This window comes from Ammospiza caudacuta, chromosome 3 (assembly GCF_027887145.1).
Source record: "Ammospiza caudacuta isolate bAmmCau1 chromosome 3, bAmmCau1.pri, whole genome shotgun sequence".
In the NCBI taxonomy this organism is placed as follows: domain Eukaryota; kingdom Metazoa; phylum Chordata; class Aves; order Passeriformes; family Passerellidae; genus Ammospiza; species Ammospiza caudacuta.
Window position 1 is genome coordinate 78716869 of NC_080595.1, and position 23001 is coordinate 78739869.

Here is a 23001-nt window from a genome sequence, read left to right on the forward strand (position 1 = left end):
TTTACCCATCTGATTCCCCAATCTTACTGATGGGGGAGTGAGCAAGCAGCTGCAAGGGGCTTATTTGCTGGCTGGGGTGAAACCCCATCAGGGCTACTGCATGAACAACCTCCTGTTTAATTTGTTCAAAAGTTTGTTGTTGTTCAGAACCCCACTTTAAATTTTTCTCCCATTCCACATGATAGAGCAGGTTTACAATCTGACTCTGTAGTATGCATCCTCCAAAAACCCTCACTGCCTAGGAAAGTTTGTCTTTCCTGTTTTCTGTTTGGTGAGGGCATAGTTGCTATTTCATAGATCATGTCCTTTAGAGTCTGGCAACATCCATCTTGTCATTTTACTCGTAAAAACTGAATCACCTGGGGAGGTCCCTTGACCTTATTCTGCTTTATGGCAATACCAGCCTTTGGGAGACTCTGGATTATCTTCTCCCCTTTCTCAAAAACTTCTTTTGTAGTGTTGCCCCATATGATGGTGTGGTCAATTCACCGCAAGTGTTCTGGAGCCTCCCCCTTTCCCTGCAGTCTGACTCAGCTGCAGCCATGCCAGCCCAGCTGCTCCCTCCACCTCAGAACCAGCGTTACCCCACAGCTTCCCCTGCCACATTTGCTCTACCTGAAGGAACCCCTTCTCCCCGGAAGAGACTCCCTTTCCCTGCTCCCAGCAATGACCTGAGATGGCAGAATAACCTCCAAGTCCTGGCCATGCTCCCTCCTGGCTACTGCAAAAATTAGCTCAGTCCTGGCCAGAACCAGGACACTGCAAAACTACTAAGTGTCCATGGAATTCTGAAATTATTGGTATTGGCATTCTATCATCATCCATCATGGTACCCTGTGAGAGCTGTGGTTCAGTTGCTGAATATCTTCAGTTTCTCTCCATGGAAAGGAGTCTTACATCATGCAAAATCTTCCAGGATGCAGGACAGACTCATCAAGACATCAGAGCTCACTGCAGCTGGGGAAGTCTGGCAAGGGAATTTGGCCTGCTTTGGAGAGATGTGAGATCACAGAAACATAGAATCATTTAGATTGGAAAAGACCTTTACGATCAGCAAGTCCAATCCTAAAGACATTTAGTCTGTAATCTCCAAATGATATCCAGGATCTCAAAGAGACTTTTGCTGAACATCTAAGCAACCTGAAGAAAAACCCCTAGATTCTTCTAGATTGAATTTCTTCTGAATTCTTTTTCTCTCTAGACTGAAGTTCAGCTTTTTTGAACTTTCTCTTCTACTAAGTATTTCATTATTTTTTTCTCTCTATCTCTGTTTTGGAGTAGAACCAATGTCAAACTTATTACCAGGACATAATGCCATTTTTTGACTGAAACTAATGAACATTCAATGACATTTATTGTGGAATCCATAGAGTATATGAAACAGAACAGATGTGGCCAGTATCTCATTAGGCCACAAATTTTTCCTGTGGAATACATAATCTAGAGCACTTTTCCCTTGTATTCACCCAAATACAGTGTAAATCTACATTGATTCAATTTTAAATAATGATGTTGTTGTAGATCACAAATGATCTCCCATTGTTACCCCTGGCCATTTTGGTGCATGTAGTCTGTAGTGTAAGAGCAGTTCACAAACTTTTTGTATCTTACTTAGCAGTACTGTGAACCATTATTACCCCTGTCTTATAAATGGGAAATGTAGATACTGGTGTCTAATGACACTTCCAGGATCACTTAGAAAATCTGAAACAGAATGCCCAAATCTCAGTATAATGTTCTAGTTCAGTGCAATGATCCCTGATTTGTCTTACTGCTCAAGATGAAGAGGGGGAAAAAATAGAAGAAGAGTTTGGAAGACCCAACAAGCACAGTATTTCCCACATTCTGTAGAGTTCAGTTGGAGGTTAAGACCACTTTACCATTCTGGCCTTATTCATAAGTTGATCTTCATATATGAGGCTGGTTCCTTACATTTTCCATTGGACAAGATGGGGATATTCCCACACCTTATCCATGTGTTTCATGGTCCTGCATAAAGGTCATTCATCATTTGGTTTTTATTATTAAAGTCTCTTTCCACAGAAGAAGGAAATCTGGCAAAAATACAGAATTGTTTCCTACCCATCATGAGAAAATGCAGTGAAACCTTTAACTTAACCCTGAACAGGTGCCAGTTCCAGGAACAGGAGATGCATCATCTGAATTTAGACTTCTGCTCTCCCCACAAGCAATATGGAGCTCTGTAAGCAATGCAATACAGACAAACACTGATGACATTGAAGACAGTTATTCAAATTATTCAAATTTTCAAAAGAAATCAACCATTGAACCCAAGTTTTTCACTGATTACAGTGTGCTAGGAAAACATCCTCCATATTTTGGGACCCTAATCTGAAAGTCACCAAAATCAAAGAGGATCAGATTGTTTTTCATTCAAGACTGTAGTATCAAACATAAGACTTCAATAAATAAGCACAAAAGTGTATTTAAATAAATTACAGTTAGACTTACAAGTTACATTTTATGAAGACACTCTGGGAGGATTACTCTTCACTTGCTTATGTATGTTTTCATTTTAATTGCTAAGAAGAAATGGAATTACTGGAACAGATGGATCAAATTTGTTTATTTGCAGGTGATTACACACTATTTTCACTTGCTACTTCTATTGCTACAAAGTCTAATTAGTACTGGTGTATGGTTGTACACCAGAGAAAATTTCCTAACTTCTTACAGCACCAAAGACTTACTGGAGAACTAAAAGATATTACAAGGTCTCCAAGATTCTACATAAATAAAGACAAGTTTCCAAATCAGTGAAATATGAGTAAAAATCCAGAGAAGTATTGATAGTCACCAAGGAAATCTGTCTGAAGAGGAGGAGGATTGAAGATGAGCTAAAAATACTGAAAGGTTCTGTCTGTGTGACCCATCTGTATGACAGGAGCTACTTTATGTGTCCGTTAGTTTGAAGGATATAAATGTGCAATAGCATCTTTAAATATAGACAAAGAGAGAGAATGGAAGGGAAGAGTAAAATATGTTTGTCTATATTTGAAATGGAGCTAGATCATAGATTGTATTTTCAATTTAAGAACGAGCCATTCTTTCCTTGTTTATTACACTCATCAAGTAACCATATATAACTACATATAGACAAAGAGAGGGTTGTGTGGGGGCAGCAATTATTAATGGACATTACTGAATGATAAATAAAGAGCTAGCTCAGAACTGGTATTCATTGCACACAGATGTCTGGATCATGGGCAGATGTCTTAAATCGTCTACACAAAGCGCTTTTGTGCTATCACAGTAATCTAAATTGCTTTGCATTCGGTTCCAGGCATTTCCACACTCGGCTCTCCACCACACATAAATTCCTATTCTCAAATCCCATCTAGGCTTCAAGGACCAAATTACTTCCTGGTGTAACTCTTTGGCTTAATTTGCCTCAGTTTTATTGATGCAGACAAACGTTAGCCTGGTGTTCTCAGTTACAGGAGATGTTGTCCATAACTTAGGTTATGGTGCTGGCTCTGGGGAGGGCATCCACTGCTCCATGTTGGAGGGCATGAAAGCACAAGCAGGAAGGAGGAGGGGTGATGCCCTGGCTTCTTGTGTGCTTTGTGTGAACTGTATGGTCGTGACCAGCACTCCTGGGGGAAGCTTGCTTCAAAAGTCCTGCTGTTCCCTGTTCAGAGAAGAAAGGACTGCCATAGCCTGCCTTCTAAAGCTTTAACTCAGAACCTCTGTCCTTTTAAATTCTGTCAATCATCACACCTACTGCCCTGGGCTACAGGGGAGCTCTAAGAAAACCACTCATAACTCTGAGACAGGCACTTTCCTGACTCTCTGAGGTCTTAGAACTACTGCATTCCCACAGCAGGACTGTGCTTCACTGCAAATCAAGTCAGTGATGATTTAGGAAATAATTTGTATCCCCAGAGGAGGCATATCTTGCAGCAGAGACAGCCCACCATAAGTTGCTGAGTTTTAGTTAATGGCCTGAGTCTATCTAATGTGTCTGCTCTTAGAGATTTCACTTACAGATGAACTGTGTGTTTTCTGTCTCCCCATTTGTTTTTTACATGGAAAACATTTGAATTAGGCTAGCACATAAACACACTGTCTAGGAACAGAATTGTGGGAGGAGGAGTTAACAGAGAGAGACAGATGGAGTAGTAGTTTGAATATATTATTTTGCACTGCAACCCTGTGAAGAAAATAAGTCATGCATTTCCTGGTGCGCATTTTACAAGGGTCACTTTATAAGGGTGAGATTGCAAAATCTCTCTCACTTTTACTATTCCTATTAACACAGAATTATCTTTGTTGTTAATTTAGCATGCATTTTGGCATGCAGTCAGAATAACTTTCAAGGTCTATTTAACAGCCATATTAGATTGTATTTTTTCCTTCTTGCTCACCTGCTTGCTGTGGGAGAGCTGCCAGGTATCAGCTGAAAGGCTGGTAATTTTAAGATACCCTGTACATACTTGTTGTTAGCACTGAGTGTGTGTATAACACCACATCCTTTCTCCCTCTTCTTGTCCTGATACAGATTGAAAGGCCGAAAGGAATTCCTTTTCTGTTATACTGGACATTTTGACCATACAGTTTGAGTAAAGCCTTTTAGATTTCACTTGATCTTTAGCAGCTAAAACTGTGACAGACAAGACTTCTTGCTTTCTTCCACAACTCACAAACATAACAGTGTACAGAAATTAATCTACAGTTGATAGGTAAAAAAAAAAAAAAAAAGAAAAATAAGGAAACAAAGACTGACTGAAAGTGACTGTGTGGGTAAACTAGCTGTGTGATGTTTTCAGTAACTCTGTGATGAGGCTGTGCTGTAGCAGACTACTGCAATTCTTCCATTCTGGTAAATGGTTGTTAATTATTGTGATGCTGTTTAAACTGCAAGGAGTGAATAGGACACCTCTAGAATGCCATTTTGCTCTATAACCTTGGCCTACATGTGAAGAATTGAAGAATTGAAGGCTGGTTGAAGAATTAAAGGAAACCTGGCTGGAATCTGTTTGGGATGGAAAAGCATGAGCAACCTTGACACTGCCCTGAGCCAAGGCTACCATGACTTGTGATGTGCATGTCAACAGTGCAAATCTTCAAATGTCCAGTGGAGTTCTTGCAAACTAGGCAAAATCTCAGGCAGTTCCTTGATGGTACCTAAGATCAAATTCAGGAAAAACTGAGTAACTCTTTTTTAATATTGTAAAAGCACACTGCACAGTGAAACAAATCCACAGCTCAAATGGTCTCAGCTCTAACAATAGTAAACAGGGTCATGCTGTCCAATATTTAAGACCTGCCTGCCTAATCATGGGCTTATTTATTATTAGAACTCATTATTTATATACTACCCTTGGTGGATAGTGCTTCTGAGGAAAACACCTTCTAAAGTTAAAAATCTATCACATAGGGAATTTCAGAAGGAAACAACTGCAACACAAACCAGTTGGGAATAACACTTGTTTCTGGAGCACGGCAATTTTGAGTTTCACATTCAATTAATTTTTTTTATACTCTTGAAGATGTGCGAGAGGTTCAGTGAGGTTACCTTGATAGCAGCACAAATACACGGCAGTTTGAAACGATGCTGTGCAATGTTTGTCGGGACCAAGAGCGAGCCCCGAGCAGCTCCCGCCGCCCGGGAAGGCGCCGGGAAGGCGCCGGGAGCGGAGGGAGCGGCCGGGCGATCCTGCGGCTCCCTCTCCAGGACATCGGGCTTAATTACAAATAAACCCTCCGGCTCTGCGGCTCCTGCAGCCTTCTCACGGGCAAAGGGAGGAGCAAACCCCGAATGTCACAGGCGTAAGCCCAGGACAGGAGTATCCCCAGTATAAGGTTGATTTCGATCCGAAACGCAGTGAGAGAGGGATGCAGGCAATTCTGAGCACTCCCTAGGAAACACTGCCGAGCACCTGCAGTGCTCAGCACTCACAGACAATGTGAACAGACACCACAATAACCCCTTTGTTCACTGTGTGACCTGGCCATGCTCTGAGCATCAGCAGCCCCAGGAGCATCCTGGTCACACACGTCACTCACCTGGTCCCATCAGGTCACTCCTGCTCACACGGTGGGATACTGTCACTCTCCTGGACTCAGGGCCCAAGGTGTAACTTCTCTGCCTTCAGAATGCAGCAAAGCCAGGGTCCTTTTCTCAGATCTGTTTGTGTTCAGATTCACTTCTCCATTGGGTTAATTTTCTCCAAATTTGAGGATCATTTCCACTCTAGGTGTTCTACACATCCCCCAATAAGATAGTTTCTTCATTTAGTTCTTCATCAGTCTCTAGCTATGTTCCCTTTTACTGTTAGTTTTGACCTCTTATTTTAAAGGTCAACTGTTTCTTCCTATTTTGTTAACCCAATTGCCTTAAAACTGCATTTTATTCATTTGCTTCTGGCAGACTTCAGCTGTCCAGAGAAGGCTATGCAAAATCCTCCACAGAGGAGACAGGACGAATTGGCTCTGGGTAACAACATTTTCCTAGCAGGAGGACGACAGGGGTGCCTCCTGTGAGAAGCTGCCAGAAGTTCCCCTCATGTCCAACATCCAATTCCAGCCAGCTCCAGGACACATGTGCTGGCCAAGGCTGAGCCCATCAGGGATGATGAGAGCATCTCTAGCATAACAGAGTTAGGAAGGGGAAAGAAAGCCCTATGCCACTGCAGCCAGGAAGGAGGAGTGAGAACATGTGAGAGCAGCAGCCCTGTAGACCCTGGAGGGGCAGGAGGTGCTCCAGGTGCCAGAGCAGAGATTTCCCTGCAGCCCCTGGTGCAGCCCATGGTGAGGCAGCTGTGCCCCCAGAGGTCCTTGGGATCGGAGAGATTCACCTGCAGGAGGATCCCACCTGAGCTGTGGGTGCCTGAAGAGGAGGCTGTGACCCTGTGGGAAGCCCCTGCTGGAGCAGGCTCCTGGCAGGACCTGTGGCCTATGGAGAGAGGAGCCCACACTGGAGAAGATTTTCTGACTGGCACTGTGGGGGATAGTCTTTTCCTGAAGGACTGCATCCCCATGGGAGGGACCACATTGGAGCTGTTTGCAAAGAACTGCAGCCTGTGGGAAGGACTCATGTCAGAAAAGTTCACACAGGACAGATTTCTATGGGAGTGGCAGAGGGGAAGATTGTGAGAAGTCCAGTTTAGGAAGGACATTGAGACACTTGAGTGCATCCAGAGGAGGGCAATGAGGCTGATGAGGGGAACACAAGCCCTGTGAGGAACGACTGAGGGAGCTGGAGGTGTTCAGCCTGGAGAAACGGAGACTCAGGGGTGACCTTATCACTCTCTACAGCTTCCTGAAAGGTGGCTGTAGCCAGGTGAGGGTTGGTCTCTTTCTCCCAGCAGCAACTGACAGAACCAGAGAACACCATTTTAAGCTGTGCCAAGGGAAATATAAGTTGGATATTAGGAAAAAGTTTTTACAGAAAGGGTGATAAAGTACTGGAATGGTTTGCCCAGGGAGGTGGTGGAGTCACCATCTCTGGATGTGTTTAAATAAGATCGGATGTGGCACTCAGTGCCATGGTTTAGTTGAGGTGTTAGGGCTGGGTTGGACTCAATGATCTTAAAGGTCTCTTCCACCCTGGTGATTCTGGGATTCTGAATCCTCCCCTGAGGAGAAGGGAGTGGCCACAGCCACCATTCTCTGTTGTCCTGTGCTGCTGGTGGGGAAGAGGGAGAAAAATTGGAAATGGAGTGCAGAAAGAAGGCATAGGTAAGGGGAAATTACTTTTAAGATCTAGTTTTAATTTTTCGTTATCATACATTGATTTGATCGGCAGTAAATTAGACTAATTACCCCAAGTCTAATTCTTTTTCCCAAGACAGTCACTGGTAACTGATCTCTCCCTGTCCTTATCTCAGCCCAAGAGTCTTTCCTTATATTTTCTCTCCCTTGTCTAGCTGAGGAGGACACTTGGCATCCAGCTAGGGTCAACCCAGCACACAAGAGCACAGTAGCTGCAAAATGATGGATTACCTTGTGCTTTATCAGAACAGCACCAATTTCACAGAATACCTCTGAGTAGGAAGAGCACCACAAGGATCATCAAGTCCAACTCTTAGGTGAATATCCCATAGGGGGAATCAAACCCACAACTTTGGCATTATTAGCAACCTGCTCTAACCAAATGAGTCTTGAGAACTTGATAGTTGGGAGCTGACAGACATAAAATTAGAGAGACCTGGGAACCAAGTAGGAGCAGATTCAATCAGTGAAACAAATAATCAGGTGATGTGAATTACAGGTTCATAATTAGGAGGATAAAACAGCTGAAAAAGGGTCTCATCAATATAAATGTGGCAGCCTTTCTATTTAACCCAAGACTGAAAACTCAGAAGGGCTTTCATTTCTATGCAAAACTGTGAAAGGAGATTTTTTTTTTTTTGTGTGTGTGTGTGGTACTATAAAGGAAAAAGCACCACACATAGAGGCTGAGCAAATGAATGATGAAGCTGAACTTGGTGCAGAGGTGAGAGCTCTATGACTACTTAACATAAATGGTCTTACTTAAGGCATTAAATGTATTCACTTTTCTGGTTTATCTTCCCTAATTTTCTAATGATTATTAAGGAAAATTCATTTTTCCAATTGCCTAGTCTAGAACTATTGGCCTAAACTCAAGGCTAATTTAATATTCTGAGGAGAACTTTCTGAGCAAGAAATTTGTTATCAACTTGTCACAGCTGAAACTGCTGCTAACCCCTGTCTTTTCTTATAGGTTATCACTAATAGTGATATTTTTTTCTGGGATATGGACTCAAGAGACACAAGGTAATGTTGCTGCAAACTGATTTCACATCAGTTTGCAGGCTTTTCCATAGGTGTTATCTAGGCTTATGTATGTGCTTTAGAAGAGTCTGAAGCTCTTGTGGCAGCCTTACTTGCATGTTTTTCTGTGACATTTTTAACATGAAAGGATTTGCTGGAAATTGCATTTTTTAATTTAATGTGTCACTATATTAAGCAAATGTTTCTACCTTTCCTCACTCTGGTAACAAATACTGATGAATTAATAAGGAATTTATTTTTATTCTCTTGAGTGTAGTTGTTGTTAGTCTCCATACAGTATCTAAGGTCTTTTATCATAATTTAATCTAGCTAAGTAGAAGGCAGCTGTTGCTCATTCCTCATCCCCTCCCACTCCAGCAGAATGGGGAGGGGACTCAGGAAAAGCCTCAAGGATTGAGAACAATATTTTAATAATTGCAACCAAGTAAAATATAACAACACTAATTATAATTTTATTTTTTAATGTTATAAAGCCTAAGAAAAATTTGTGATGCACAATAGTCACTCATTACAACTGACGCCCAGTCTGTCCCCAAACAGTGATTGGTGCCTCCAGCCAATTTCCCCCAGTTTATATACAGGTCATGACAGTCTATTGTATAGAATATACATTTGTCTAGTTCGGGTCAGTTGCCCTGGCAGTGCTACTTTCTGGCTTCTTGTGCAGCTCTTCCCTGACAGAGCATGAGCCATTTAAAAGGTCTTTGCCTTGATGCTAAGCACTGCTCAGCAGCAACCAAAACTTCAGTGTGTTATCAGCATAATTCTTGCACTGAATCCAAAATACAGCTCTGTACCTGCTACTAGGAAGAAAATGAACTCTATCTCAGCCAAAATCAGGACAAAATATTATAAAGATAGCAGTGATTGATCTCAGAGGAAACAGTTTTCCTAGCCAAAAGTCTTTCCTTACAAAACAGAGCTGGTCCTGGAGCAGCAGATGCAGAGAACTGTTTCTAGGACTGCCTGCCCTACTCACTGTGGGTCCTGTATAAAATGCATTGGCCGTCCCCAAAGATCAAAGTAAATAGGTACTGGAGAAGGTTTTATCCCACTTGGAGCAATTATCTAGCTTCTGCCCTGAATCCAGTTGGTAGCTTGGAGTGGAATAGGGTCATGTTCACCAGCATCTGTCTGTGCTCCTCAGAGTGACCATCTCTGACATAGGAATTGCAGCACTAGTAAATGTCAGCCTATGGTGCTGAACCCTCTAGGAAAAAGAATCCTCTCAGCTCCTAAAATGCACCATTATCATAAAAGGTCTACCTAGTGTTAGCTCATGATGCCATAGACACTCCCGTTGAGGCAACAAATCCCCATTTATCAGATGTGCATGTCAAACAAGAGGCCTTCTCTAGTCCTGCACTTAGGACATTGTGTTCCTGCCTCCTGCCTGGAAGAGGTTTGGGAGCCATGGCCTGGTTTATGCTGTGGTGATAGCTTGGGACTGGAGCTGTTCAAGCCATTTTCTCTGTTCCTGTGTGGTCCTTTCCCAGTTTGAGCCAGCTGGCTTCTGGTCCTGGTACTTGGGCAAGTGACCAGAGTAGGCTGAATGAAGGGCACAGCTTATGTGGCTGCTCTCCACCCAAACTGACTTTTTGCTCTTCTGAATAGAGGGGTACAGGTGGAAGTTACTGGTTATTTTGTGGTTGGTTTGTAGTGTTTTGTTGGTTGGAATTTTTTTGGTTTACAGGTTGGGTTTTTTTCTCTTTTCAGGAGTGCATGGGACTTTAACATTTTGTTTTACTTCATCTGAGGTGTTCAGATTGGGGCAGCCAATGTAGTACCTTTTTGACCATGTTCCAAAATTCTATTTCCATGACCAGCTGTTGCAGGTGGCATTGCCAAATCATTGAATGCCATTACTAATAGGATACTAATTTTGGAGCTGGCTTTTCTCCTGGAATTACTGCCAGTATAAACACAACCTCTCACCTCTCCTGACCAGAGATGTATGACTGTCACAACACTGACTTTACAAAGCAATCTGGGAAATAGCAGATTTGTTTGTATTTTATTTTGAATCCCCATCTTACCAGCTTTTCAATACATCCAACACAGGACCCATGAGTTCAGAGTGCTTGGGGGACTTCCTGAGGATAACACTGAGTGCAGAATACTTTGAAGACAAATACTTATCTCTTTTTGTTGTTGGTAAGTTGATGTAGAAGAACTTGGTGAGAGAATTACATATGGTAAAATGTTTCAAATACTCTGAGGTGCTTCTATACTAGAATTCCCTAGATACAATGCTAGATTATTCTATTGTTATAGAGCTTAGTAGGCTGGATCTCATTGTAAGTAAACCAAACTGCTACCTTGATTTCTGAGTAATCTATGTTGTTGACTTGTTTTTTGATACCTTAGCCATGATCAGACTTGATTTTGGGCTCAAATTGAAATGCACATGGTAGTTTCTAGGCATGTTAAAGCTGGATCTCATGGGTTTTCTTTGTTGTAAGAATGTTTTTTGTTAACAGCACACATACTGTTCTGAAAATTCACTAGCTGAAGCTGGCACAACATTATTTATTTTTGTACTAGTGGCTTCAGCTTGGTGGAGTCATATACTTAATGAAGTTTTAAGAAAAATTAGCTGGGGCCTCTAGCTATGGACTTAGTAGTCAGCAAGTGGTACATTTCTGTGAAAAGCATCACAGAATGCCCTGGAAGGGCACAGTGATGATACTTTTGGGATATAAACACCTGCTTTAAGATTACATGTATAAATGTAAATTTGGCCTTGAAAAAGCTCTCCATGCCATCCATTTTTCTAGAAGTGGGTTTTGTGTCAAAATCCACTTAAAACGCTCTTTGTTCAGACATCACACACAAAAATGCTCTGTAGCTGGGATACATATATCTTAAACCATAAAGAGATTTTTTTTTTTTTAAGGAAAAACCCAAAACAACTAAAACACAAAACACTAAAAAGCTCAAAATCATAAAAATGGTTTTTATACTCAAAACATCCAAGCTAATCTTTAGTGTGTTCAACATCCTGGTGGTGTGTCTCCTGAAGAGACTGTGCTGGGCAGGCATCAGAGAAATATGAGCTGCACCGGCCACAGGTCAGGGTCCTGATGTTGCTGTTGTCATCGGTCACCATATTGGTGGTTTGGGGTTTTTTTCCATCTCCAGTGCTTCAGCTGCAAGTGTTTCCTGTCTCAGTGTGCCTGTAATTTTACCACTCTTTTTTTCTTTACACTTAGTCACAGCTCTTTCCCCACTTTGCAATCCTCTGAGCCCAGGAAATACAGCTGGGCTGTATCACAGCAAGTTCAGCTGAATCCTTATGCCAGAGCAGGTTTCTCAAGGAGTTAGCAGAGCAGGAGTTGTACTTGTTAGTACAGTTAACACAGTTCTTTGCTCTCTGTTTGCCTGTAGATCAGTCTGGCACAGCCTGGGAGCTGGATGAGGCCATGGCAGCCCAGTGTGGCTATACAGTAACTCACACCACCTGCAGGAGCATTCAGCTCCGTGCCTCTGCACTGAGCTGCCACTCTCACTTAGAGGTGAGTCTGTTACAGACACTTTGACTACAGTGCTCTTGTACACTAACTTTATGTGAGAAATTACTGAATTAATAATGGACATTAAATGAGGCGTCATAATGTGTTGAGTATCTGTTAGCAGAGAATAATATAATTTTCTTCAAATGTATCCAGAGGTCTGAGAATATTCCATGGTACTGCCATTTGGAGTACCATGTACAGAAGAACACATGAAGTATACCACATGTGTCCTTAAAGGGCAACTATTTTCCTGTGGATTACAATATGGAATTGCATCTGGCAGCTGTGTTGCACTCTGCCCTAACAATATTTAATGTCTTGAGGCACTTCACAGTAAAAACTAAAACTTTGGTTGCTGGCTCACTTCAACTATGTCATAAACCACAAAATCAGCTATCTCTTAGGTTTGTTTGTTTATTTTCTTATTGTTCAGTTCTGGGCCTGTGCAAAAGGAAGAAACGTGCTGCCCAAAATATTTATGTTGCTGTGTAGCAATACACCTATGTGCATATATCTTGTGCAGTTAATGAAATTGCAAGTGATAATGCTTCAGTATGGCCTTGCTCTTTTGTGCAGAGACTGGTTGGGTGTATTTTGTAATTTAATTTAAAGTCACTAGGATGGGTGGTGCCCAGCTAGGGAAAAGCAGTCTAACAGGCAAATGTTCCATTTGCCCACACAGAAAGATGTGTTCACAGTAACTGTACAAATCAAAGCATCTCACACTCCTGATATGAGCAATGCTACAACTCATCTGAAAAGTGCAAGTTGCCATTATGGTCTGTGGAGTCCCAGAGAGATAAAATGTGAAAATAACTACATGGAGGTAAGTACTTATGGGAAGTGCTAGAAGTAAAGAGGTAGGTACTGCAAGATGCTCTCTTAGATTGTGTTTCCAATGCATATTCCTAGAATTTTGTCAGCTTCAGACTGCCTCATCATGAGCAGCTTGTTAGTGAGTGCACAATATGCATCTTAAGTGACACATTTATATTTTGATTGTATAAGTTATATTAGCAGTAATAGTTAATAAAGCTGTAAAATCACATCAAAAAGGTTAAGCTTGTAGATTGAACTCCTTGAGTGTTGCCCCAATAAATCTTATTTGAGACAACAGAGAATGTACACCTCCTGAAGGAAGTTTGCCTGCTGGGGAGGAATGCAGAAGGGGAAATGGACTCCTCTTGGAAGAGGATGTTGGAGTCAAGAACAAACTCTGGTCTTAAGTGGAAATAGAAAGTAGAAGATAGGTGGAAAAATAAAAAGAAAATTAAACTAAGCAGATTATAGGTGAATCACCAGGCATGGTGGCATCTCTGTCTAGGAAATTCTGGTTTCCCTTGAAAAAGGCTTGTAGGGTGTTGAAGACAAGGAAATAAGTGCTATCAGCAAACCCCTTACAGATGTTTTTTCTCCTCAGGTTTCTGTCAGGAGGGAGGTTCCACAGACCATAAAAGACTTTGTTCAAGATGAACCTGAGGACTGGGCTCTTGTATTTCCAGAAGTAAAACTACAGGTTTTCTTTCTAGCAAAAGCTAGTGCTACCTCTGGCACAACTATCTTTCTTTTCATTAACCAGGCAGTACTTTCAAAAAGTACTTAAGTAACAATAACAGAACTTCTGTATCAAGTGGTTTTAGTATATTTTTATAGATTAGAAGTACAGTTGTAGGCTATGTCTCCAAGGAAAAAATCAAGTCTTCCGCAGGCAAGAGATTGTTTTGGTTTTAGTTTTAGTAAAAACTAAAACTAAGAGATTGTTTTTGGTTTTAGCTTGTCTTTTGCACAAAAAAAAAAAAAAAAAAAAAAAAAAAAAAAAAAAACTAAAATCCCATGGCCCATAAAACTGTGAAGAGGCTTTTTTCTTCTTGGATTCTTGTATGTGCAGAGTCTTCAGCAGTGCAGTTAGTGCCATCGGTTATTCTCTGTTGCTCTTAATATGGAAAGTTTTCTGTACGCATGAGGTGGGGAAAGCTGGAGGGATATCCCCCTAGTAAAGTTCAAAGTAAGGCAACAAAACTGCTGGGCAATTCAACGCAGTAAATCATTCAATGCTATAAATATGTTATTTTTAACATTATGTTTAAACTATTGATACATTTCTCTGGGTAGGCAAAGGCAGAAGAAGCCTCACTATGGCAAATAGTATTTCATCAGCCAGAAGAAAAAAGGGCTCTGCTCGTGAGCAATGCTTGGAGTGCAGGCTATGGACTCAACGCCTCAGACTCCAGGGTTCTGCTGCGAGTGCCATACACTGCTGCCCAAGTTCAGCTGGTTGAGGTTGGTGTGCACCTTCTGGCCCAACAACCTGCCAGGCTGTGCAGGTCTAACCAGATTCCTTCCTTACAGGATCAAGGAATTACCTTTTCTGTGCTGAGATCAAGTACGTTTTACAAATACCAGTGGGTGATCCTGATGGTGGATACTGCTGTGGCATGTCCTGTAGGTAAGGAGTGTGGTACCATGCTCCAATGCCAAAATGTACAGGGACAGAATCACAACCAGTGAGCTGAAAGCTTTCATCTCTTGTCCCTAAGATGGTGTGGACTACACAAACAAAACAATCACCTGGACTGTTCCAAAGTATATTCCACCACTGTCTGCTGGAATGACTGGCTTTAAGGATGTGCTTGTGGAAGCTGGTGTGGATCTACACAGGCTCTCTGCCAAGGAAATGGCTTCCAGGAAATATGTGTTATTGAATGAGTTAACAATTACAATGAAGATTCCAATAGGTGCAGAAGGTGGTTATTACAAGGTTGGTTACTTATATTAGGTGCCAGCAATATGCAAGCAATATTCTGGGATGTATGTTTGTTTTCTGATAAGGAATAATTCTTCATCTTGTGCCTTTCAAATGCAAGATGGGAGTGAGGGAGAGCAAAGGATATGTTAAAAACTCCAGAAGCCCTGACCAAAGATAGTATTTGTAATCACCACTTTATGAAGAATTTCTTTTCTTGCAAGCCCAGGTAGACAGAACACTACACAGAACTATTGATTCATTAATTACTCAGGTTAACATGGAGCTTTCACCTATTCCTGATGTCATACTCCTCTGAGATGGTTCTAACTGGATTGTAAAGCATTGATGGGTTCTGTTGTATTTCATACAAACCACTTAAGAGAGTGGGAATAACCCATTAGTCCAGCAGACCATGTGCTCTTGGATGGGTTGGGACTACACATCTAAATCGAGCTGCTTGGGGTGAACTGAATCCTGGGCAAATGTAGCAACTGAACTTCTGGTGAGGTTGCATAAGCAACCCTATTCACTGTGAAATAGTCCCCTGCTGCTTAGAATCTTGGGGAGTGGGAGATAATTTTCTAAAGGAAGTCTTCTGAGTATTCTGAGATAATCTAAACAGGGATACCAGAGTTCAGGATTCCTGAGCAAAAAGAGCAATTGGTTGGGGCTGTAGATTTAGCTGACCTTGAGATGCTCCAACATAACTTTAATGCAAAATCAAGCTATACTAAAGGGTACTGATTTGAATTCTAGACTTCTGTGAGCAATGGACAGTTTGGAGTAAAATACACCATCAACCTGCTCTTGGAACACCAGTGGGAAGATAACAAATGGGGACTAACTAAATATACTATCATCAAGGAAATAGAAACACCATTTGAACAAGCAGAAGTTGCTATAACCAATAGTAAGTAGCTGAACATTGAATTTACCAAAGGTTTTAGTACATAAGGTTAAGAGCTTAAATGCTATTTTTTCCTTTTCAGATTTAAATCTGAGTGCAGGACTAATGAATGTTACAGTGGGAACATTCCTCCCAGATGCAGAGCTTTTGAACTTAACCATTGAAGGGGTTGTTGTGGCTGTACCTGAAGCTGTTCAGCATGGCTTCTTAATACACAGGACCAGCTATGCTAATGGAAGCAAAGCATATGTACTACAAGTCTCACTTGATGCACCAAGTGTTAAAAAAGAGGTGTGTACTAAGGCACTGCAGCATCCCATGGTATAGAAATGATGGTATCATTTGGTGATTTTTCATGTCTAAATATGATTTTCCTAGTATATGGGAGAGGACATGAGAGCCTACACCCTGAATGTCGCACTCACATTCATCACCTATCCATCAAGTGAGACCTTTGTTGTCCCAGTAGTTGCACTGTCAGCTGTGAAAGATGCAGGTAAACGTTGTGGAACTTAGACAAAACTGCACCAACCTGGCTGTGAACTCTGGCTGTGAGCTGGGCTGATTTCAGCCAGGGATGCTACCAGGCCCAGGGAGCTGCACTGAACTGATGGCAGCTGGCTGACTCTTGGTTGTTTTGCAGTACTGCCCAGTGCCACAGGGTTTTGTGATGGGAGGAACCTTCATCTCATTATCACTCGTGGGAATGTGGACCAAAACTGGCTCCCTTTCATCTCAGACTGGCACCTGACCCAAGAGGCTGCACAGAAGTACAATTACATTCTGAGGGACAATGGCACTCACCTGGCAATCTCTGTCCCTTTCCTTTCTCCTCATGTGAGCTATGAGGTAAGGCTGCCAACATGTAGCAATTGAAAGGCATATTCTAGCTATGAGATATCAACAAGGCACAGTATATTGCTGAAAGCACAATAAAACTTCTCTTTGAAATAGTCTCCTAAGGTATAATGGAGGATTATTTTCTGCCCTTGTAAGAAAACTTTAATTTCCCGTAGTTAATATTGGCAGAAACGGGCAAGAAAAAAAGAAATGTGTTCTGCATTTACTGTATGGCTGAGCATTTTTAAGGGCAACTATACATGCAGTGGAGTTTGTATTGCATTCTTCTGCAAAACAACTGAAAAAGCTCACCCTGTGAGCTTCTGGATTAAAATCATCCTGTTTAAATACATCCTGTGGATCTGACTTTGCTCAAGCACCATTATCTTTGGCTTGTGATAACCTGCCCTCTTTAGTTTTTGAATGCTTTAGTTGAACAGTGTGTATTCTCTTGTTTAACCTGTGATTGTCATCTCTAGGGCTTTCATACCTCTGCAATAAAGGCTTCATTCTACTTAACCTTGAAAGATGACATCACCTTGGCTCAGAGGAGAGATTTCTCAGTTTCCTGCTTATTTTCACCTTCAGAGCTAATACGTAATAGCATGTTGGGGATTAGCTGTTAATGCTATTTGAGTTGCAAAACTAAGCCATGCAGTCTGAAATGTTTCTAGGTTTTAGAGTTGTGTGGCACTCTGTCTGCTTGTCACATTTCCTACCAGTTAATATGCCACAAGGCAGGTATAATTAAACGTTGGAGTGGCTATCCTGCCTAGTACAGGAATGGGGGAAGGAAGTGGGAAAGTCTACTTCCCCACACACCTCCAGAATCAAGAAGCTATGTAAAGGGTTTTTGTGGTTGTTTTGAGAGTTGAATGAGGTGGGGAGGGGTTTGGTGGAATGTGGGGAGAATCAGCATATAAAACAGTCATTCTAAAGATGTTAGAACCCCAGATACTAAGAGTTTTAACAACTCATCAGTATTAAAATGTATGGAATATCTTGGCTAGAAAAATCCTTTTGAAGAGAGTGAGAGCTCCTTGTGGGCTGCCAAAAGAACTTGCCAGCAAATCTATTCGGAACTTTGTTGTTAGGCTACAAGAGGAGGTTGAATCCTGATTTGTGTGAAAATGTATATTTCTCTTTCAGAGTGCCTGCCCAATGGCACTGTGATTATTACTGCAATCAAACTGGTAGGTGGTGAAGATCTGGACACTGCTCTGCTTGTCTTGAGGGACAGACAGTGCAAGCCCAGTCTAGTGACAGAGAGAACTGCAACCTTCAAGTTCAATGTCAACACTTGTGGAACAAGTAGAAAGGTAAGGACTTGGTCACATCAAGTTTACTCTGCATTGGGGTAGGGTTATTGCTGGACCTGGCAGAATTTCAGAGATGAGCTCAAAGCTGCATGGAAGCCATAGCTGAAACTAGCACAGTAGTACATCTATGCTCTTTCTGAGCTTACTAAATTCAGTTGAGCAGAATTTCTTACTGAGTGGTAAAAATGTTTTTTCAAGATCAGAGGTGCTTTCTGAAACTTGCCTTCGGTTTGACACCTCTGAATTGTTTCATGGTTGGCTTGAATGGGAGTTTATGCTGATCAGATGTACTTGTGTGCCTTGCAGAAGCTCTTTGGGTATTGCTAATGACTACATGGCCAAAGACTAGAGTGGGTATTATTTGTACCACCAAATACTGTACAAATAGAAAACAAATGAAACAACAAATAACCAGAGCATGCCTAAATTCAGATCATCTTAAATGCAGTTTGTTCCTGCATTGTTGCACTTCATTCTACTCACTGATTCAGTAAATAAGCTCAGCTGTTCTTTATCTCAGGACCCATGCACTCCTTTTCTACGGTGCTCTGTCATATTCAAGCTAATAAACTTTCTTCTTGATGGCACAGCTGTCACTTATGGTCAGCTTTAGTTCAGTGGGCATTGGGCTTTTGGCTTGTAATTTCTGCCTATTTGTAAGCATACTCTGCTTAGTGCAATCTGGCAGTCAAGCAGAGGGATGTAGATAATGTGCCAAACACAAATCAGACTCGAATGTGACTGTCCTGTTTGTAATGATGTACGTCCTTCAGTTCAACAGCACAACTGTGACATATGAGAACGAGGTACTCTATTTCAGACCTGGCGATGATATTCCCATATACCAGTAAGTGTCATTCCCTAACAAAAGGTTGTACGTGTTATTTTGGCTGTAAAACATCTAATGCTGAACCCTTTCTTTCAGACTGAAATTTCTCTGCTTGTATCCAGTTGAGCAGACTGCTGATGTTCCATATGAATCTAAGAAGAACCCACCACCCAGTATTCAGCCAGGGTCTGGCTGTCTCGCCCTTTCATTGAAGCTTTTCAAAGGTAACAACTATGATTAGACTCTATAAAATCACTGAATGGCTGAGGCCAGAAAGGACCTGAGATTAATCTTGCTCATCCGCTCTACTCAAGCAGGGCAGTGTAGAAAATGTTCCCCAGCACCATGTTCAGATGACTTTTAATTGTATCAAAGGATGAAGAGGAAAATTTTTAAGGCCTCTGACGGGACTTTCCTCTTCCAAAATTGGACACAAATGGTCAAATATCAGTAGAGGAGCAGACTTAGCATCACTGACACATGTATGGTTTTCCTGCTTTGTCTGGGCATGATGTAAGTTTTGTGTAGTGAATGTGATGCCAGCTTCTCTGTCCTATGAGCTCCTGAAGTGTTGCTGAGCAGGTTCAGCAACTCCCTGCAATGGCTGTAACCTGTGTCAAAGATACTGCTTTAAAGTGGTACCTATGCCAGCATAAAGGGTTAACTGAAGCCTGAACCAAACATTCATGATTACTGGAATGGCCATTATGATTTTTTTTTTTTAATTCATTTTCCCTTCTCACTACCTTTGAGACAATTTTGAATAACAATATTAATGGCTTTTTGCAGAAGGAGTGTTTCATTTTTGAATCCTCAGAGCTGGGGAATATGTTTGAGATTTTTCCTTTCATGGCTGATCTTGCTCTCTTGCCATTCTATCCCCAATTCTTGACATTTGTATGCTGTCCCAGGTTTTAGTATTACTGTATCAGACTAAATGGTAGTGGAAAAAAGAGTGAAGCAGAAAGGTTGTGAATATTTCCTCCACAAAAAGGAAGCTCCTAATATCAATACTCTCTTGCAGAGAAATCCTATTCAGAGCCCTACCAGGAATCAGAATATCCTCTGGTAAAATACCTGAGGGAGGCTCTGTATTTTGAAGTTGAACTGCTCCAGCCTAAAGATGCAAGACTGGACCTAAACCTGGATGACTGTTGGGCTACCCATTCCCAAAGCCAGGACAGCCTCCCCCAGTGGCACATCCTTATACATGGGTGAGGAAGGCTTCCCTCCTCTGTTTGGTAACTGCTCAGCACAGGGTGCTGACCTCAGGTGGGAGGAAAAGGCAGAGGTGCAAGTGGCAGAGGTCACCTTGGAGGCAATTACTGCTAATCTGTGGGGCATGTGTTAGTGTCAGCACAGTGGCTGTGCCTTCTGGGGCCAGAAGGTCATGTGGGTGGGCAGAAGTGCTTCTAGCTAACAGTTCTGGCTGGAAATAAAGAGCAAGAAGCAACCCTGACTGTGGGCAAAGGCAGGGATCATGAACTGGGGAGATCCTATTCATTCCCCTACAGCCCAAGGAAAATGGAGAGGGAAGCTCTGCTGTATTTCATCTCTTTGCTGTGTTTGAAGATCTGGTTGAAGGGTTAGATCAAATACATTTCCTCTCATATATTTCCCAAACAGGTGTGAAAACAACAAAGACTCCTACAGAATTGTCTTCCACGAAGTTAATTACAGCCTCAGAGTAAAATTTCCCCAGCACCTCAAGAGATTTGAAGTGAGGATGTTCACCTTTGTCCAGGGCACATCTCTGTCACAAGAGCAGGTCAGATGTCTCTGTTCTGCCATGAGCTGTTGGCAGTCCTGACGGGTGAGCCCAGGGTGATGCATGCAGCCAATGCTGTGTAAGGGTTCAGCTGGCCAGTGCTGCCTGGGGCTGCTGGACACCTCCTTGAAGGCATAGCACCCTCCCAGGGATGAATAAAGGCCATCCACTTTTGTTCGGTTCACAAAACAAAATTATAGACTCATTCAGGTTGGAACAGACCTCCAAGATTCTCAAGTCCAATCTTTGACCATCATGCCTACTAAATAAATATTATGAAGTGCCACATCAATTCATTTTTGAACACTTCCAGGTATAGTGACTCCACCACTTTTCCTGGGAGGCTGTTCCAATGCTTTGTCACCTTTTCAGTGAAAAACTTTTACCTAATACCCAAGCTGAACTGCTCCTAGTGCAATATGAGGCCATTTTCCCCTTGTCCTGTCGCTAGTTGCCTGGGAGAAGAGGCCACCCCCCACCTTGACACAACCTTCATATCCTTTGGGATCAGTACACATTGGATTCCAAATAAGACTTCCCTAAATAATCTAAATATTCTTGTCTTGTAGTTGTACTTCCACTGCAGTGTGGTGATCTGCAATACTAAGCAACAGCCTTTAGACCTCTTTTGTCCAAGGAGATGCAATCCTGGGAAACACAGATTTGGTAAGAAAACAGACATGTCTCTACTCTCTCCTGTGTTTTTGCTCAGCAATTTGGCATGTGCTCTCACTAATCATGCCAGGTTGCAGACTTCTAGTCCTAGGTTATGCTGTCCAGGGAATTAAAAGCTGAAATGTCTTACAGCCCACAGTGCACATCCACATGGGCAAGTGTCATCTGGACCAGTGCTTCTTAGGAAGTAAAACAATAAGGACAGGTTGGTGTCAGTCTTAAATTTCACTATTGGAACACCGAGTGTACTGCTGCTGCAAGGTAACAGATTTGTATGTACGTCTCTTCTCCCTGCAGGTGAATGCACCAACTTCTGACACACTGAACAAGAACTACTTCATTTTATGAAGTCACAGTTAGGTGGCCTAAGCAACCACAGCGTGCTGCCCAGATTCACAAGTAAAATTGTTTCTGTGGTATCTACTGGGAAAATAGATTATCAGAGTCTATGGAGAAAAGGGTCAGTTAACCCATATTGGGTGTAACTCTAAGTTAAATTATTGTATTGTTCTTTTCTGTTCCTCTACAACATTAAATTCTTAGTCTTTTGTGTGTTCATCTGACCTAGTCTGCTCAGCTAATATGTCTGAATCTTGTGTTGCTTTGTAGTTGGAAACATCTGTTTTGGAATAGGGGAGGAAGATGGCAACAAGTGTGAACTTAATTGTAAATTACTTCAAGCTTTTTTTTTTAAGCTTCTGTATGAACAAAGGACTGGGAGAGCTTAATGTCAGTAAAAGAATGTGGGTTTTTTTGGAGTAAGATGGGATGAACATCCTTGATTCTGTAGTGGCTGTTGACAGGAAGGCTCTAAACTGAAATTCTTGCAGGAGTGTTGTGGCTCTGCAATGTCAAGTTGCCTTCCCTAGGTGGGTCAAACAACTCACAGGTAACATCAGTGACTGCTTAGCTCAGTATCCTCACTGAGGATTAGCTGAGGAAAAAAAATTTAGCAAAGACTTGTGATAGTAATAATGACAGTACATGGACTCTATCTGCAAAGTGTTAAGGATTTTTCCTTCCTAGAGAATGTGATGCTTAGGGGCTCCTGTCAGATTTTCCTTTGTGTGTTTTGTTTTGGTTTTTTTAATGGATAAAAAATTTCTTGGTTTCCTCTTTGCCTCTGAACAGTGGTGTGAAAAGAGTTTGGATTCAATATTACATTTTTCCTGTTCTAATGAAAGTTACTGCTTAGCATGAATCTTGATCCCTTAGAAGGAAATACACAATAATGGGTGTCTGCTTTTTAACTTTAGATTAGGAAGAATTATACAAGAGAAACTTTCTGGGAAAGGTAACGAGCAAGAACATGTTTTCTGACTCTATTAGCACTTTGTGAGACAGCATGGAGTAGGAAAAAATGTATCTCTGTTGCTACCTGTACAGAGACCCCACTAAACAGTTTGTGCTGTAATTTCAGATCATTTAAGTCTTGTCTTTTAGTTGCCTGCTAAGCATATCTATAGTAGATGTCTTAGTGTCATTTCTGGAGAAATCTCTGTGGGCTTTGTGATGAGAAACATGTCACAACTGTTTTCCAGCAGAGAAGGCTATTGTGATGAAGGATTCATTTTGCTACCCCTGTTGTAGGTGAAGACTAAAGCCACAGAGTTGTGATATT

The 23001-nt window shown here is 41.7% G+C and overlaps 1 protein-coding gene across 3 annotated transcripts; it reads left to right on the forward strand.

Annotated features, from left to right (window-relative positions):
- The first annotated feature begins 8324 nt into the window (after nt 1-8324).
- On the forward strand, nt 8325-21904 carry LOC131555915 (zona pellucida sperm-binding protein 2-like). Of its 3 annotated transcripts, none has more exons than XM_058802231.1 (22): nt 8325-8461; nt 8711-8763; nt 10843-10935; nt 12169-12296; nt 12979-13122; nt 13717-13812; nt 14409-14576; nt 14646-14742; nt 14834-15054; nt 15799-15952; nt 16032-16240; nt 16328-16445; nt 16593-16798; nt 17269-17386; nt 17939-18108; nt 18882-18955; nt 19034-19161; nt 19962-20151; nt 20564-20705; nt 21275-21371; nt 21513-21585; nt 21678-21904. In XM_058802231.1, exons 1-21 carry the CDS (start codon nt 8436-8438, stop codon nt 21569-21571), a joined length of 2691 nt encoding a protein of 896 aa, XP_058658214.1. In that variant the 5' UTR covers nt 8325-8435; the 3' UTR covers nt 21572-21585; nt 21678-21904. The 3 variants fall into 3 exon arrangements, 2 of the variants coding, with proteins under 2 accessions (XP_058658214.1, XP_058658215.1); XM_058802232.1 differs by having other exon boundaries at nt 13717-13800; XR_009274561.1 differs by lacking the exons at nt 21275-21371; nt 21513-21585; nt 21678-21904 and having other exon boundaries at nt 19962-20209; nt 20564-20642.
- The last annotated feature ends 1097 nt before the right edge of the window (nt 21905-23001 follow it).

Bases quoted from the DNA above. Each gene is read 5' to 3' on its own strand.
- LOC131555915 (XM_058802231.1), top strand. From the start codon at position 8,436: ATGATGAAGCTGAACTTGGTGCAGAG. The intron at 13,813-14,408 runs GTTTTCTTTCTA...TTCTCTGGGTAG, and splicing joins TTCCAGAAGTAAAACTACAG to GCAAAGGCAGAAGAAGCCTC. The intron at 16,799-17,268 runs GTAAGGCTGCCA...TGTCATCTCTAG, and splicing joins CTCCTCATGTGAGCTATGAG to GGCTTTCATACCTCTGCAAT.